This window comes from Castor canadensis, chromosome 8, assembly GCF_047511655.1.
Source record: "Castor canadensis chromosome 8, mCasCan1.hap1v2, whole genome shotgun sequence".
NCBI lineage: Eukaryota > Metazoa > Chordata > Mammalia > Rodentia > Castoridae > Castor > Castor canadensis.
The window spans coordinates 10,954,118-10,967,752 of NC_133393.1; the positions used below are offsets into that span (position 1 = coordinate 10,954,118).

Here is a 13,635-nt window from a genome sequence, read left to right on the forward strand (position 1 = left end):
AGGGTAAAGTTGAGTAACAGAGAGTAGTCAGCTATTACACTAAGCTCATCTTATTCATGATTTATGGCATGCATTTTGACCAAATGCAGTAAAAAATATCGAAAAATTTAAAAAGTCAAAAGAAATTTCAAACCTAAACAATTTTAATTCCCACACATGAATTACATAGCTCAGTTGACCTGGAGAAGCTCTCAGTCAGTCCTGTGTTGTCAGTTGTGTTTAAATCATTGTGTGATCTGCTGAGTGTTTCCCTACCCTTAGTTTTGGAAAATCTGGCTCCTAAAAAGCCAACAGTGCCCCAAAAGCAAGGTAAGGTTGTAGTAATCCTCACAAGCCAAAAAAAAAATCACATAATGTGCTTAATTTAAGAGATAATGTGGAATGTTTTTAGATTTATTGAAAGGTAGCATATTTTTAGTGGAAGTTGAGTAGCATATAGGAAAAATGAATCAAGCATCCACATACAGTACTTAATTCTATGCATCACGAGAATTCACAGTACTTATTCAGTGGCAGTCTCCTTGGAATCAGATTCCTGCAGATACCAAGGGTCTACTGTGTTTGCATTTGACAGATTAGTAAGCTAAGATCAAGAATAGTTTAAGTGATTTCTTACTGAAATTACATGGCTAGCAGGATGGCCAATTTAAGCCTTCAGCCAGGACTCCTGGCTTCCAGAAACATTTTCTGTCCATTAGAGCAGTTCTCAATGTGTGATAGAGGAGGCTAACAACATCAGAATCACCTGGGAACATGTTAGAATTTCAAGGTCCCAGACCCCATCCTAGACCTATTTGAACTATAGGTTCTGGGGTCAAGTCCTTTAGGGGCTACACCTGTACCTCAAATTTGAGAGTCATTGAGAGGAATGGTCTTTTTGTCACCTGCTACAAGCTGTTTCATATGTTTGCATTAAAGGGACTCTTCTTAATCTTTCATATTTGGTTCCAGTGCATTCTAACTCTACAGAATGAGCAAAAAGTCTATGTTTAGGAAGCCTGGTAACATAAAGCCTGGGTCTGTCAGGTTACTGGAAACCTTCTGTTATTAAACTTCTAGAGCCAGCTCTTCAGTGACTGTGGATGAGGACCTTAGCTTTCTTTTATACTAGATCCACTTTGGACATTTCTTTCCCCAACTAGATTTTATTTCCTTGGGTACTAAGTAAGTATAGCTAAAAATACTTCTATTTGATACCTTCAATTTGATAATATAATGGATATAATATGATACATATAACACATTTTACATACAAATAGCATATAAAATATAATTTAAAAATCTGAAAAAGAGGTATTGGACATTCCCACCCTACCCCCAACACACAGACATATACATGATGCTGGACACAGAGAAAATACTAATTATAGCTTTATTAAATTTATTAAAGCCTTTTCCTTAGAATCAGAGGAAGAAGAAAGCAAATGTTGTGAAACCCAGCTGCCTAAAGAAATCTTCATTTGAATTTCTCAATCAAGATGTTAAAAAAAACAATAAGACTACTGTGTCTGATAAAGAAAATGAACATTTGGGTTTAATATGCCCATGTATGTATTTCATCATATATATCTAATCTGAACTAGAGAGGTTTTCTATATCTTATTCATTCATTTATTGGTTCATTCATTCAACATACTAGCCAGGCATACTTCGAGGTAGGGGGGCTAGCATGGAAAATGAGGATAATATGTTCCTACCATATAATCTATGGTAGAGATGGTCAGTTACACAAGTAATTTATAATTAAGTGTGATGAGTGTTGTCACAGGTCCCACTGTGTACATTATGAGCACATAGTAGGATAACAGAAACATGTGGGAGCAGAAAAATGGTAAGTCTAGAAGTCTTGGTTCTGGGTGTGCCTTTCAAAGTAAGGCTGATTAAAAACTGTTCCAAACTGCACTGGCCACAAGAAGGAAGGTCTGAGTGAAGGAGGTGCTTCTATAGTCTGGCCGATGTCAGTAGATGTGTCACTGCCTTGACCTTTGTAAAATGATGGAGCCAATGGTGAAAATCAAGAAGATCACACCAGCTGTGCCTCCAATCATCAGCCCCAGCACACTGCCGTGCACCTGCATGGCTTGACAGCGCTCCCCCGTGTAGAAGAAGGCATGTCCAGAGACGCACCTGGAGGGGACAGGACACAGGGAAGAGTGTGGAAGTGACCTGGGCCTCAGGTCCAGTGAACAATCATTGAGAAGCTGCACATGCCTGGCCCTGTTCTAAGAGCTTTATATCAATCAATTAACATAACCACACAACAACCTTTTGAGGTAGAAGTCATTATTTGGCCATTCTTATTTAATCTCAGAAAGGTTAAATAACTTGCTCAAGGTCACATGGTTAGGGTTTTACACTTGAAGCTTAATCCCAAGAGGTGTATCTCCAGACCCAGTACTCTTGGCTGCCAAGAATTCAAGAGGAAGGTTTGGGGCACTTAAGAATAAATAACCAGACACTGGTTCAGACTATTATCTACAGAGAAATCAGATAGACCTTGATTTAGTGCACTAGTTAGAACTTTAAAACTTCCAGACAACATCACATAAAATGTTACTGTAGGGTTAGGTATACCCGAAGTTCATGTGAAATAAGGAGGACACTGTGCCTGTCAAGGTAGTTGACACCTGTAGGCAGATAATGATCAAACATTGCTTAGTTTTTGATTTTTTAAAATGTTATTTTGTATAAAAATCCACAAATCTCAGAACCAAGGCATCTTAGGTAGTGCTTCCTCTCTTCCATTAAAATTCTAGCCTTTCTTCCAAATAACATCTCTGCTGCAAAGTCTACTCACTATATCAGGATGAGAGATCAGAAGTCAAGAACTTCTCTTATTATCCCTGAAGTTATTTTACCTTTTAATGGATTCATCTCTAGTCTAGGAATTGGCTTCTTTAATATCAGTAATAGCAATTTGCTCAATTTTTTTTTCTCAGCCTGTCTAATCCAAAAACAGCTTAATTACATCCATTATGCTACTTTAGAAGAGTTTATTCTAGAAGCCCCATGCTGCAGGTGTTTGGGAGAGAAATACTTTGGCTGAGTATTTCTGTAACCCTAGGCCTTCCCTACCCAGGGAAGGATGAAGCCAGTCAGGGTACCTCCAAATACCTGTCAATTTAAGAAGTGTAGACTTGTAGCTACAGACCCCACAAGAAACAATGTAGGCATTCTCCCAAAAAAAGAACGAGAAGAGCTGGGTGTGGAGGCCCACACCTGTAATCTCAGTACTCAGGAGACTGAGGCAGGAGGGTCATGAGTCTGATGCCAACCCAGGCAAAGTTAGTCAGACCCTGTCTCAAAAACAAAAACATACAAACAAAAGGGATGGGGACAGGGTTCAAGTGGTAGAACTCTTGCCCTGGGTATAATCCCCACTACAGCAAGAACAAGAAAGCAAACAAACAAAAGGAAACTGCAGGCTGCTTAGAAACACAATGGGTTCCATCACTCAGGTAGAAAAAGTAAAAGGTGAGTCCGGAGCATCCTCTGGTATCAGAAAGTTTCACACCATGTTTATGAAAGCCTAGTGATGTTGAAAGAATACAAGAGGGGGTTAGACTGAATTAAGCACAATATATTTACAGGTAAAATACCAAGGCAAAATCCCCACTGAGAAATGAACAAACACCTGAACAATAAACAGGAATATAAAACAGGTAATAGGGGAGGAGGGGGAGACTAAATGAAGAGAGTAAAGAGGGTGAATATGGTTGATGTACTTTCTATACAAGTATGAACATGGAACGTTGAAACTGTTGAAGTCACCTTAGGAAAGGAAATGGGGTAGGAAGGAGAATAATGGAGGCGATGAACCAATTTGGGGTATAAAACATGTATATGTGGAAGTGTCACAATGAAATCCCCTATATAACTATCATATATTCACAGAAATGTTTTTTAAAAAACGAAGGAGCAGAAGGTAAAACAATTTTTATCAAAGGGTGGGTACCAGTGAGAATGGGGAGAGCATAAGGAAAAGGTGAAGAAGGGCAAATATGTTGGATGTATTTTGTATCCATGTATGAAAATAGAACAATGAAACCTTTGAAACTGCTTTATGAAGGAGAGGAGGAGGAATAAGGGAGAAAGATGGAGGAAGTGAATCTAATTACAATATATTATAAGCACATATATAAATGTCACAATGTATTCCCTGTACAACTATAATATGATAACAAGAAATTAATTAATTAATAAAAGAAAAAAAAAGAAACAAATTAAGAGACAACCTGAATGATCACCCAAAGGCCAAAGCTGCAACAATAGGAGCAATAAAACAAATGATAGAATTATTGAAATGTAGCCCATACAGCAATAGATTTATGATTCCTTAGTGAAATAATCATGTAATTACAAGAATAAGTAAATCAGCAGAGAGGGGACAGTTATTCTTTATAGAAAAATTCCAATTAGTGAATGTGGAGGAAACAGGAAATCACCACCAGGAGATCACAGTGGGCGTGCTATGAGCAGAATTCCTGATGAGCACTGAAATTAGTGGGTAAGGATTTGAGAAAGAGCAAGATGGCCGCATGATCTCTCTCAACACACAATTTCAGAGAGGGGAATGGTAACTCTTCAGTAGGGAGCCTGGTGGACACCCCCTTGACCATGGACATCATGCACTACTCACAGTACACACTGAGATTTCTTTGCTACTCTTGCCCAAAATATAACCTCTGCCTAATAATGAGAAAACACAGGGCAAATCCAAATTAAGAGAAAACATACAAAATAACTGACCAGTACTCTTCAAAAGTGACAAGGTAATAAAAGACAAGGAAAGGATTGTCCTAGATTGAAGGAGGAAACATGAAAACTAAATGTACTATGGGGTCTTGGAACAGAAACGGACATTGTGGAAAAACTGGGGAACTCTGTGTAAAATTTGCTGTCTAGTTAATAGCACTGTATCAATGTTCATTTTTTGACTTTGCTAATGGTACTGTGGTTGTGTAAGATGTTAACATTAGGGGAAAATTCTTGAAGAGTGTAAAGGAACTTCACAGGATTTTTGCAGTATATCTTTAAACATAAAGTTATTTCAAAGTAAAAGTAAAGAAAGAAGAAACATGTGAAGTTTGAACAGAGCTCAAGGAAATGTAGGTGTTTTGAAACAGGCAGAATGGTTCTTACATCTGCTGTCATTCTGTCAAATGCAATGATGTTTATCATCACCTACATCCTTTCTATGAAACTCTTTTAGGTTTTTATGCACACAAACATTACAAAACGAACAATCAAATATAGCAACTTGTATATCATGCAAGTCTCAGCTCCAGCATTTATCATCTGGATAATTTTAGACAAATGATTCAATCTTTTTAAACTTCAATTTTTCAATGCACTAACTGAGAATAAGAAGAGTCCTTATGTCAGTGGAGACAGTAAGAATAAATTTAGACCATGCATGTAAGAGAACAAGTGACACATAGCAAGCAGTTAAAAAAAAGATATTCCTATTACTATTGTTGAGAATATAATAATACAGCAGAATGGGTGTACTATAGATTGACTATTACTACTAATAAGAAATAACTAAGATTACATCTGTAGTCAGTGAAGATTTAAACTTGACCTTGAGTCCCCTATTGCAGGTCATGGAGTAGAAAATCCCTAGACCAAAGCCCCTGGGTCATTTGTGAGCACTCTAATGAGATCAGAAATTGAAGTAAATCTAGAATAATGTTGACAATGCCCTAGAGATGAGAAAAGGATGAAAGCAATGAGACAAGGGACTTGGGACTCATCTGCCTTGACAGTGTCAGCCAACTGAGCTAGGGCACACCTTTGTAGAGTTGAAGAAAACCACATCCCATTGGCCATCTGATATAGCCATCACCAGGACCATCGAACAGTGCCTTTACCAGTGGTGAGCAAACCCTCAGCTTAGATTTGCCAACCTGCCACCTGCTCCCCTGGCCACAGAGCCTACCTGCAGCTTGCCATGCCCTTCACATTCACACAGATGCCTTCATTTTGGCAAGGGTTTGGATCACAGGGGTCTCTGAAGTACTGTGGCCAGTTGTGGTCCTCCATAGGGCCTGTGTTCTCCACTGACCGCTTCTGTCGGCTGGGCTGCCCCTGGTCCTGGGTACCAGGTAGGACTTCTTCTAACTTGGCCTTTCTTGAGCCTTCTTCTGAGGCCTGGTGCTCCTGGCCTTGGAGAAAAAGGCCTTGGGGGGTCAGCCTTCTGCCTGGAGTAGGAACTTCAGTCTGGCTCAGGTGGGTGATATCTTCAGGAAATAGAGAAGGTGGTAAGGAAGATCCTGGATTAATAGCTGATCATGATTAACATCCACTTTAGAGAAAGGTCCCTGGGCCAACTCTGTCCACACCAACATCTGCCTAGTAATATGGAAAAGGAACTTTGAGTCCAGTTGATTCTCGTGGTGCCAGCTGTTTTTATTTTACAGTAGTCCTGTCACAGCTTTACCCTTTAAACTTGGAAAAAAAAAATCATGACATTACCATAGATAAGCTGATTGAAACTAAACTGAAGTCAGCAAATTCATATTTGATAAGTTATCAAAAAAATGACACTTGAAAAAGATGATATTTTCATTTCTCCCAAGGACAGTTGAGGATTATAGTTTTGACTACAAAAAATGATAGATGTTTGAGAAAATATATATGTTTACCCTGGTCTGATCATCACACAATGAAAACATGTATCAACACATCACATGGTACCCCCATAAATATGTATGATTTTTTTGTGTCAGTTAAAAATGTATTTAAAAAATGAAGATGTGAGTCCTTCACCAATCAAATAAAATGAGACTTTTTTACAGTATCTTTTTTTATACCTCATCCTCAAAAAAGACCCCCACTTTCTATCAGTTGCTTTAAAATCAATGTAAATCAGTAGAGCATAGTGAGCTTAGAATTAATGACCCAGGAAGACCAGAAAAAGTACCTTCAAAGTCCACCAAAATGATGAGATCATCATTTTTAAGGAAACTCCATCTTTTTAGTAGTTGGTAGGAGATGGCCTGGCTCCAGCCCCATTCAACGCTTCGAAAACAATCACAGTCTTTATCATAGACTCCCACACTGGATGGCTTGTCCCAGATGATAGAGCCATTTATTGCTGCAAAGATATATGTTATAAAAAATTGAGCTATCTTTTATTCTTCACTTTCCAATTTGTCTTTAATGAGCACATAGGGGTTTGTTAATTAAAAAAAAAGTCAAGAGAGGGACTCCAAGATGGTGGCTAGAGGGAGGAAGCAGAAAGCATGCCTCCTATAGTGAAATCTTGGAGAGATGCTGGAGACACACTTTGCAGGCAAAACCACTGAGAAGAGGCAAAACTTTGACCCCTCCACACCTCCAGCCGGTGCAAAGCATCTCCACTTCACATTAAATGGAGAAACCAGGAGGGCCCCCAGGACGCCAGTCGCCCACGCCCAGATTGCTTGGGAAGATGTGGACAAGTACAGGGACAGTAACAACACCAAGGACAATGATGGGAAGACAGAAAAAACAGGGAAACCAGTTTCCCTACAGCAAAAAATTAGTACAAGAACAGAGGGAAATGAAGAAAACAGATACTCAGATCCAGACTCCAACAAAATGAAGATAAACTATGCCAAAGAACCCAATGAAGCCCACAAGAAAAATTTAAAAGAAGACATACTACAGGTAATCAATGAGAATTTTATAGAGATGATACTGGATATGGTCAACCAAAATGTACAGGAGACACTCAAGAAATTCCAAGACAACAAAAATAGAGAATTTGAAAAAGCAAAAGAAGAAATAAAGGAAATCATAGAAGCACTGTATAAACACCAAAGTGAAACAGAGAACACGATTAATAAACAGATAAATGAACTCAGGACAAAAATAGACAACATTAAAGAAGAAAAACCTCAGAAAAAAGAACGAAACAGAGCTGCAAAACAAAACGGAAGGCCAATCCAGCAGAATAGAACAAACAGAAGACAGAATCTCAGAACTTGAAGATGAAATGGTAATTAAAGGAAAAACTGAAGAACTATTAATTAAACAACTCAAGACCTGTGAAAAGAAAATGCAAGAACTCAGTAACTCCATCAAAAGACCAAACTTGAGAATCATGGGCATTGAAGAAGGAGAAGAGGTGCAAGCAAAGGGAATGCATAATATATTCAACAAAATAATAACAGAGAATTTCCCAAATCTAGAGAAAGATATTCCCATACAGATGCAAGAGGCCTCCAGGACACCAAACAGACCAGATCAAAATAGAACTACCCCACAACATATCATCATTAAAACAACAAGTTCAGAAACTAGGGAAAGAATATTGAAGGCTGTAAGAGAGAAAAAACAAATAACATACAAAGGTAAACCCATCAAAATCACAGCAGACTTCTCAACAGAAACATTAAAAGCAAGAAGAGCATGGGGTGAGATCTGGGCACTGAATGAAAATAACTTCAACCCCAGGATACTCTACCCAGCAAAACTATCATTCAAAATAGATGGAGCAATAAAAGTCTTCCATGATAAGCAGAAACTAAAACAATATGTGACCACAAAGCCTCCACTACAAAACATTCTTCAAGGGATTCTGCACACAGAAAGTGAAACCCAACTTAACCATGAAAAGACAGGCAGCACCAAACCACAGGAAAAGAAAAAGCAAGACAGTAGAGAGTAACCTCAACTTAGGTACACACAATCAAACCTTCAAACAACTAAGACAACTAAATGACAGGAATCACCACGTACCTATCAGTACTAACACTTAATGTTAACGGACTTAATTCACCCATCAAAAGGCACCGCTTGATGAAATGGATTAAAAAGGAAGATCCAACAACTTGTTGCTTACAGGAGACCCATCTCACCGACAGAAATAAGCATAGGCTTAGGATGAAAGGCTGGAAGAAGATTTACCAAGCCAATGGTCCCCAAAAACAGGCAGGAATAGCAATACTTATCTCTGACAAAGTAGACTTCAAACCTACATTGATCAAATGAGATAAAGAAGGACATTCCATACTAATAAAAGGGGAAATAGACCAAAAGGAAATAATAATCATCAACCTGTATGCACCCAATGTCAATACATCCAATTTCATCAAACATACCGTGAAAGACCTAAAAGCATATATTAACTCCACCACAGTGGTTGTGGGAAACTTTAATACCCCATGATCAACAATAGATAGGTCATCCAAACAAAAAATCAATAAAGAAATCCTAGATCTAAAATATACAATAGATCAAATGGACCTACTTGATGTCTATAGAACATTTCATCCAACTTCTACACAATATACATTCTTCTCAGCAGCCCAAGGAACCTTCTCCAAAATAGATCATATCCTAGGGCACAAGCAAGCCTCAACAAATATAAGAAAATAGAAATTACACTGTGCATACTATCTGATCACAATGCAGTAAAAGTAGAACTCAACAACAAAAGTAAAGACAAAAAGCAGGCAAACAGCTGGAAACTAAATAACTCATTACTTAATGAACAAAGGGTCATTGATGAAATAAAAGAGGAAATTAAAAAGTTCCTGGAAGTCAATGAAAATGAAAACACAACCTACTGGAACCTATGGGACACAGCAAAGACAGTCCTGAGAGGAAAGTTTATAGCCATGAGTGCATATATTAAAAACACTGAAAGATCCCAAATCAATGACCTAATGATACATCTCAAACTCCTAGAAAAACAAGAACAAGCAAATCCCAAAACAAATACAGGGAGAGAAATAATAAAAATAAGAGCTGAAATCAATGAAATAGAAACCAAAAAAAAAAACCATACAAAGAATTAATGAAACAAAAAGTGGGTTCTTTGAAAAAATAAACAAGATCGATAGACCCCTGGCAAACCTGACTAAAATGAGGAGAGAAAAAACCCAAATTAGTAGAATCAGGAATGCAAAAGGGGAGATAACAACAAACACCATGGAAGTCCAGGAAATCATCAGAGACTACTTCGAGAACCTATATTCAAATAAATTTGAAAATCTTAAAGAAATGGACAGATTTCTAGATACTTATGGTTATCCAAAACTGAACCAAGAGGACATTAATCACCTGAATAGATCTATAACACAAAATGAAATTGAAGCAGCAATCAAGAGTCTCCCCAAAAAGAAAAGTCCAGGACCTGATGGATTCTCTGCTGAATTCTATCAGACCTTTAAAGAAAAACTGATACCAACCCTCCTTAAATTGTTCCACGAAATAGAGAGGGAAGGAAAACTGCCAAACACATTTTATGAAGCCAGTATTACAGTTATCCCAAAACCAGGCAAAGACACCTCCAAAAAGGAGAACTATAGGCCAATCTCCTTAATGAACATTGATGCAAAATCCTCAATAAAATAATGGCAAACAGAATTCAACAACACATCAAAAAGATTATTCACCATGACCAAGTAGGCTTCATTCCAGGAATGCAGGGGTGGTTCAACATACAAAAATCAATAAATGTAATAAACCACATTAACAGAAGCAAAGACAAAAACCACTTGATCATCTCAATAGATGCAGAAAAGGCCTTTGATAAGATCCAACATCATTTCATGATAAAATCTCTAAGAAAACTAGGAGTAGAAGGAAAGTTCCTCAACATTATAAAAGCTATATATGACAAACCTACAGCCAGCATTATACTTAACAGAGAAAAATTAAAACCATTCCCTCTAAAATCAGGAACCAGACAAGGATGCCCACTATCTCCCCTCCTATTTAACATAGTACTGGAATTCCTAGCCAGAGCAATTAGGCAAGAAGAAGGAATAAAAGGAATACAAATAGGTAAAGAAACTGTCAAAATATCCCTATTTGCAGATGACATGATCCTATAGCTTAAAGACCCAAAAAACTCTACTCAGAAGCTTCTAGACATCATCAATAGCTACAGCAAGGTAGCAGGATATAAAATCAACATAGAAAAATCATTAGCATTTCTATACACTAATAACGAGCAAACTGAAAAAGAATGCATGAAAACAATTCCATTTACAATAGCCTCAAAAAAAAAATCAAATACCTAGGTGTAAACCTAACAAAAGATGTGAAAGACCTCTACAAGGAAAACTATACACTTCTGAAGAAAGAGATTGAGGAAGACTATAGAAAGTGGAGAGATCTCCCATGCTCATGGATTGGTAGAATCAACATAGTAAAAATGTCTACACTCCCAAAAGTAATCTACATGTTTAATGCAATTCCTATCAAAATTCCAATGACATTCATTAAAGAGATTGAAAAATCTACCATTAAATTTATATGGAAACACAAGAGGCCAGGAATACCCAAGGCAATACTCAGTCAAAAGAACAATGCAGGAGGTATCACGATACCCGACTTCAAACTATATTACAAAGCAATAACAATAAAAACAGCATGGTACTGGCACAAAAACAGACATGAAGACCAGTGGAACAGAATAGAGGACCCAGATATGAAGCCACACAACTATAACCAACTTGTCTTTGACAAAGGTGCTAAAAATATACGATGGAGAAATAGCAGCCTCTTCAACAAAAACTGCTGGGAAAACTGGTTAGCAGTCTGCAAAAAACTGAAACTACATCTATGTATATCACCTATACCAATATTAACTCAAAATGGATCAAGGATCTTAATATCAGACCCCAAACTCTAAAGTTGATACAGGAACGAATAGGAAATACTCTGGAGTTAGTAGGTATAGGCAAGAACTTTCTCAATGAAACCCCAGCAGCTCAGCAACTAAGAGATAGCATAGATAAATGGGACCTCATAAAACCAAAAAGCTTCTGTTCATCAAAAGAAATGGTCTCTAAACTGAAGAGAACACCCACAGAGTGGGAGAAAATATTTGCCAGTTACACATCAGACAAAGGACTGATAACCAGCATATACAGGGAACTTAAAAAACTAAATTCTCCCAAAACTAATGAACCAATAAAGAAATGGGTAAGTGAACTAAATAGAACTTTCTCAAAAGAAGAAATTCAAATGACCAAAAAACACATGAAAAAATGCTCACCATCCCTAGCAATAAAGGAAATGTAAATTAAAACCACACTAAGATTCCACCTCACCCCTGTTAGAATAGCCATCATTAGCAACACCACCAACAGGTGTTGGTGAGGATGTGGGGGAAAAAGGAACCCTCTTACACTGTTGGTGGGAATGTGAACTCATACAACCACTCTGGAAAACAATTTGGAGGCTACTTAAAAATCTAAACATTGATCTACCATTTGATCCAGCAATACCACTCTTGGGGATATACCCAAAAGACTGTGACACAGGTTACTCCAGAGGCACCTGCACACCCATGTTTATTGCGGCACTATTCACAATAGGCAAGTATGGAAACAGCCAAGATGCCCCACTACTGACGAATGGATCAAGAAAATGTGGTATCTATACACAATGGAATTTTATGCAGCCATGAAAAACAAAATGTTATCATTCGCTAGTAAATGGATGGAATTGGAGAACATCATTCTGAGTGAGGTTAGCCTGGCCCAAAAGACCAAAAATCATATGTTCTCCCTCATATGTGGACATTAGATCAAGGGCAAACACAACAAGGGGATTGGACTTTGAGCACATGATAAAAGCGAGAGCACACAAGGAAGGGGTGAGGATAGGTAAGACACCTAAAAAACTAGCTAGCATTTGTTGCCCTTAACGCAGAGAAACTAAAGCAGATACCTTAAAAGCAACTGAGGCCAATAGGAAAAGAGGACCAGGAACTAGAGAAAAGGTTAGATCAAAAAGAATTAATCTAGAAGGTAACACACACGTACAGGAAATTAATATGAATCAACTCCCTGTATAGCTGTCCTTATCTCAACTAGCAAAAACCCTGTTCCTTCCTATTATTGCTTATACTTTCTCTTCAACAAAATTAGAGATAAGGGCAAAATGGTTTCTGCCAGGTAGTGAGGGGATAGGAGGGGAGAGGGAGGGGGCGGAGTGGGTGGTAAGGGAGGGGGTGGGGGCAGGGGGAGAAATGAACCAAGCCTTGTATGCACATATAAATAACAAAACAATAAAAAAAAAGTCAGGTTATTTACTCTTTTCAGAAAAATTAAAATTCGGAATTAGGAGGTAAGAAAGGCAGAGAACCACAGCTCTGGATGGTTGGTTGTGTATTCCTGAGTGACTTCCTTAATGAGGGAAGAAGGAGAAAACAGAACTGCTTCTTTTTAAGGCTTAAGAGTTTTCTTTTGAAAAAAATAGTTTTCCCATTTTAATTGATGTAAGTTTATTTTGTGGACAGGCTGACCTTCAGTCTGTCAGCTTTGTCAAGTTCAGCAAATTCTGAGTGTCTGATGAGTGATTAGCTGTATCTGCCCTCTCACTCAAACTAAGCTCAACGAGGTGGAAACCACACAAGCACTTATATTCTAAGTCCCTAGCACAGAGGTTGGCACATGACAGAGCCTCAATAGATGCTTGATGAGGTGATTTAGGAAAGAGAAGGAGGTAAAAGTGACATTGGAACTTTTAATTTAATACTCCACCATCACCATGTTGTTAATATAGCAAGGGGGGTAAATATGAGAGGAATGTTCTTTTGTGTACAGATGAGAATCCCCTGTGAGCCATTAATGGGCAATTTTACACTTATGGACTGTCCAGGTTGAGGGGCAGTTCTTGTTTATGCTC

At 38.0% G+C, this 13,635-nt stretch overlaps 1 protein-coding gene across 1 annotated transcript in view; it reads right to left on the bottom strand.

The window, feature by feature from the left end:
* Positions 1 to 1,358: 1,358 nt before the first annotated feature.
* Mep1a (meprin A subunit alpha) overlaps positions 1,359 to 13,635 on the bottom strand; it is a 35,697-nt gene continuing 23,420 nt past the window's right edge. Inside the window, exons 12-14 of the mRNA XM_020182539.2 lie at positions 6,926 to 7,099; positions 5,942 to 6,242; positions 1,359 to 2,127 (exon numbers count right to left, since the gene is read on the bottom strand). Of these exons, the coding sequence (XP_020038128.1) occupies positions 1,971 to 2,127; positions 5,942 to 6,242; positions 6,926 to 7,099 (632 nt within the window). The 3' untranslated portion in view covers positions 1,359 to 1,970. The remainder of the gene's footprint in view (positions 2,128 to 5,941; positions 6,243 to 6,925; positions 7,100 to 13,635) is intronic.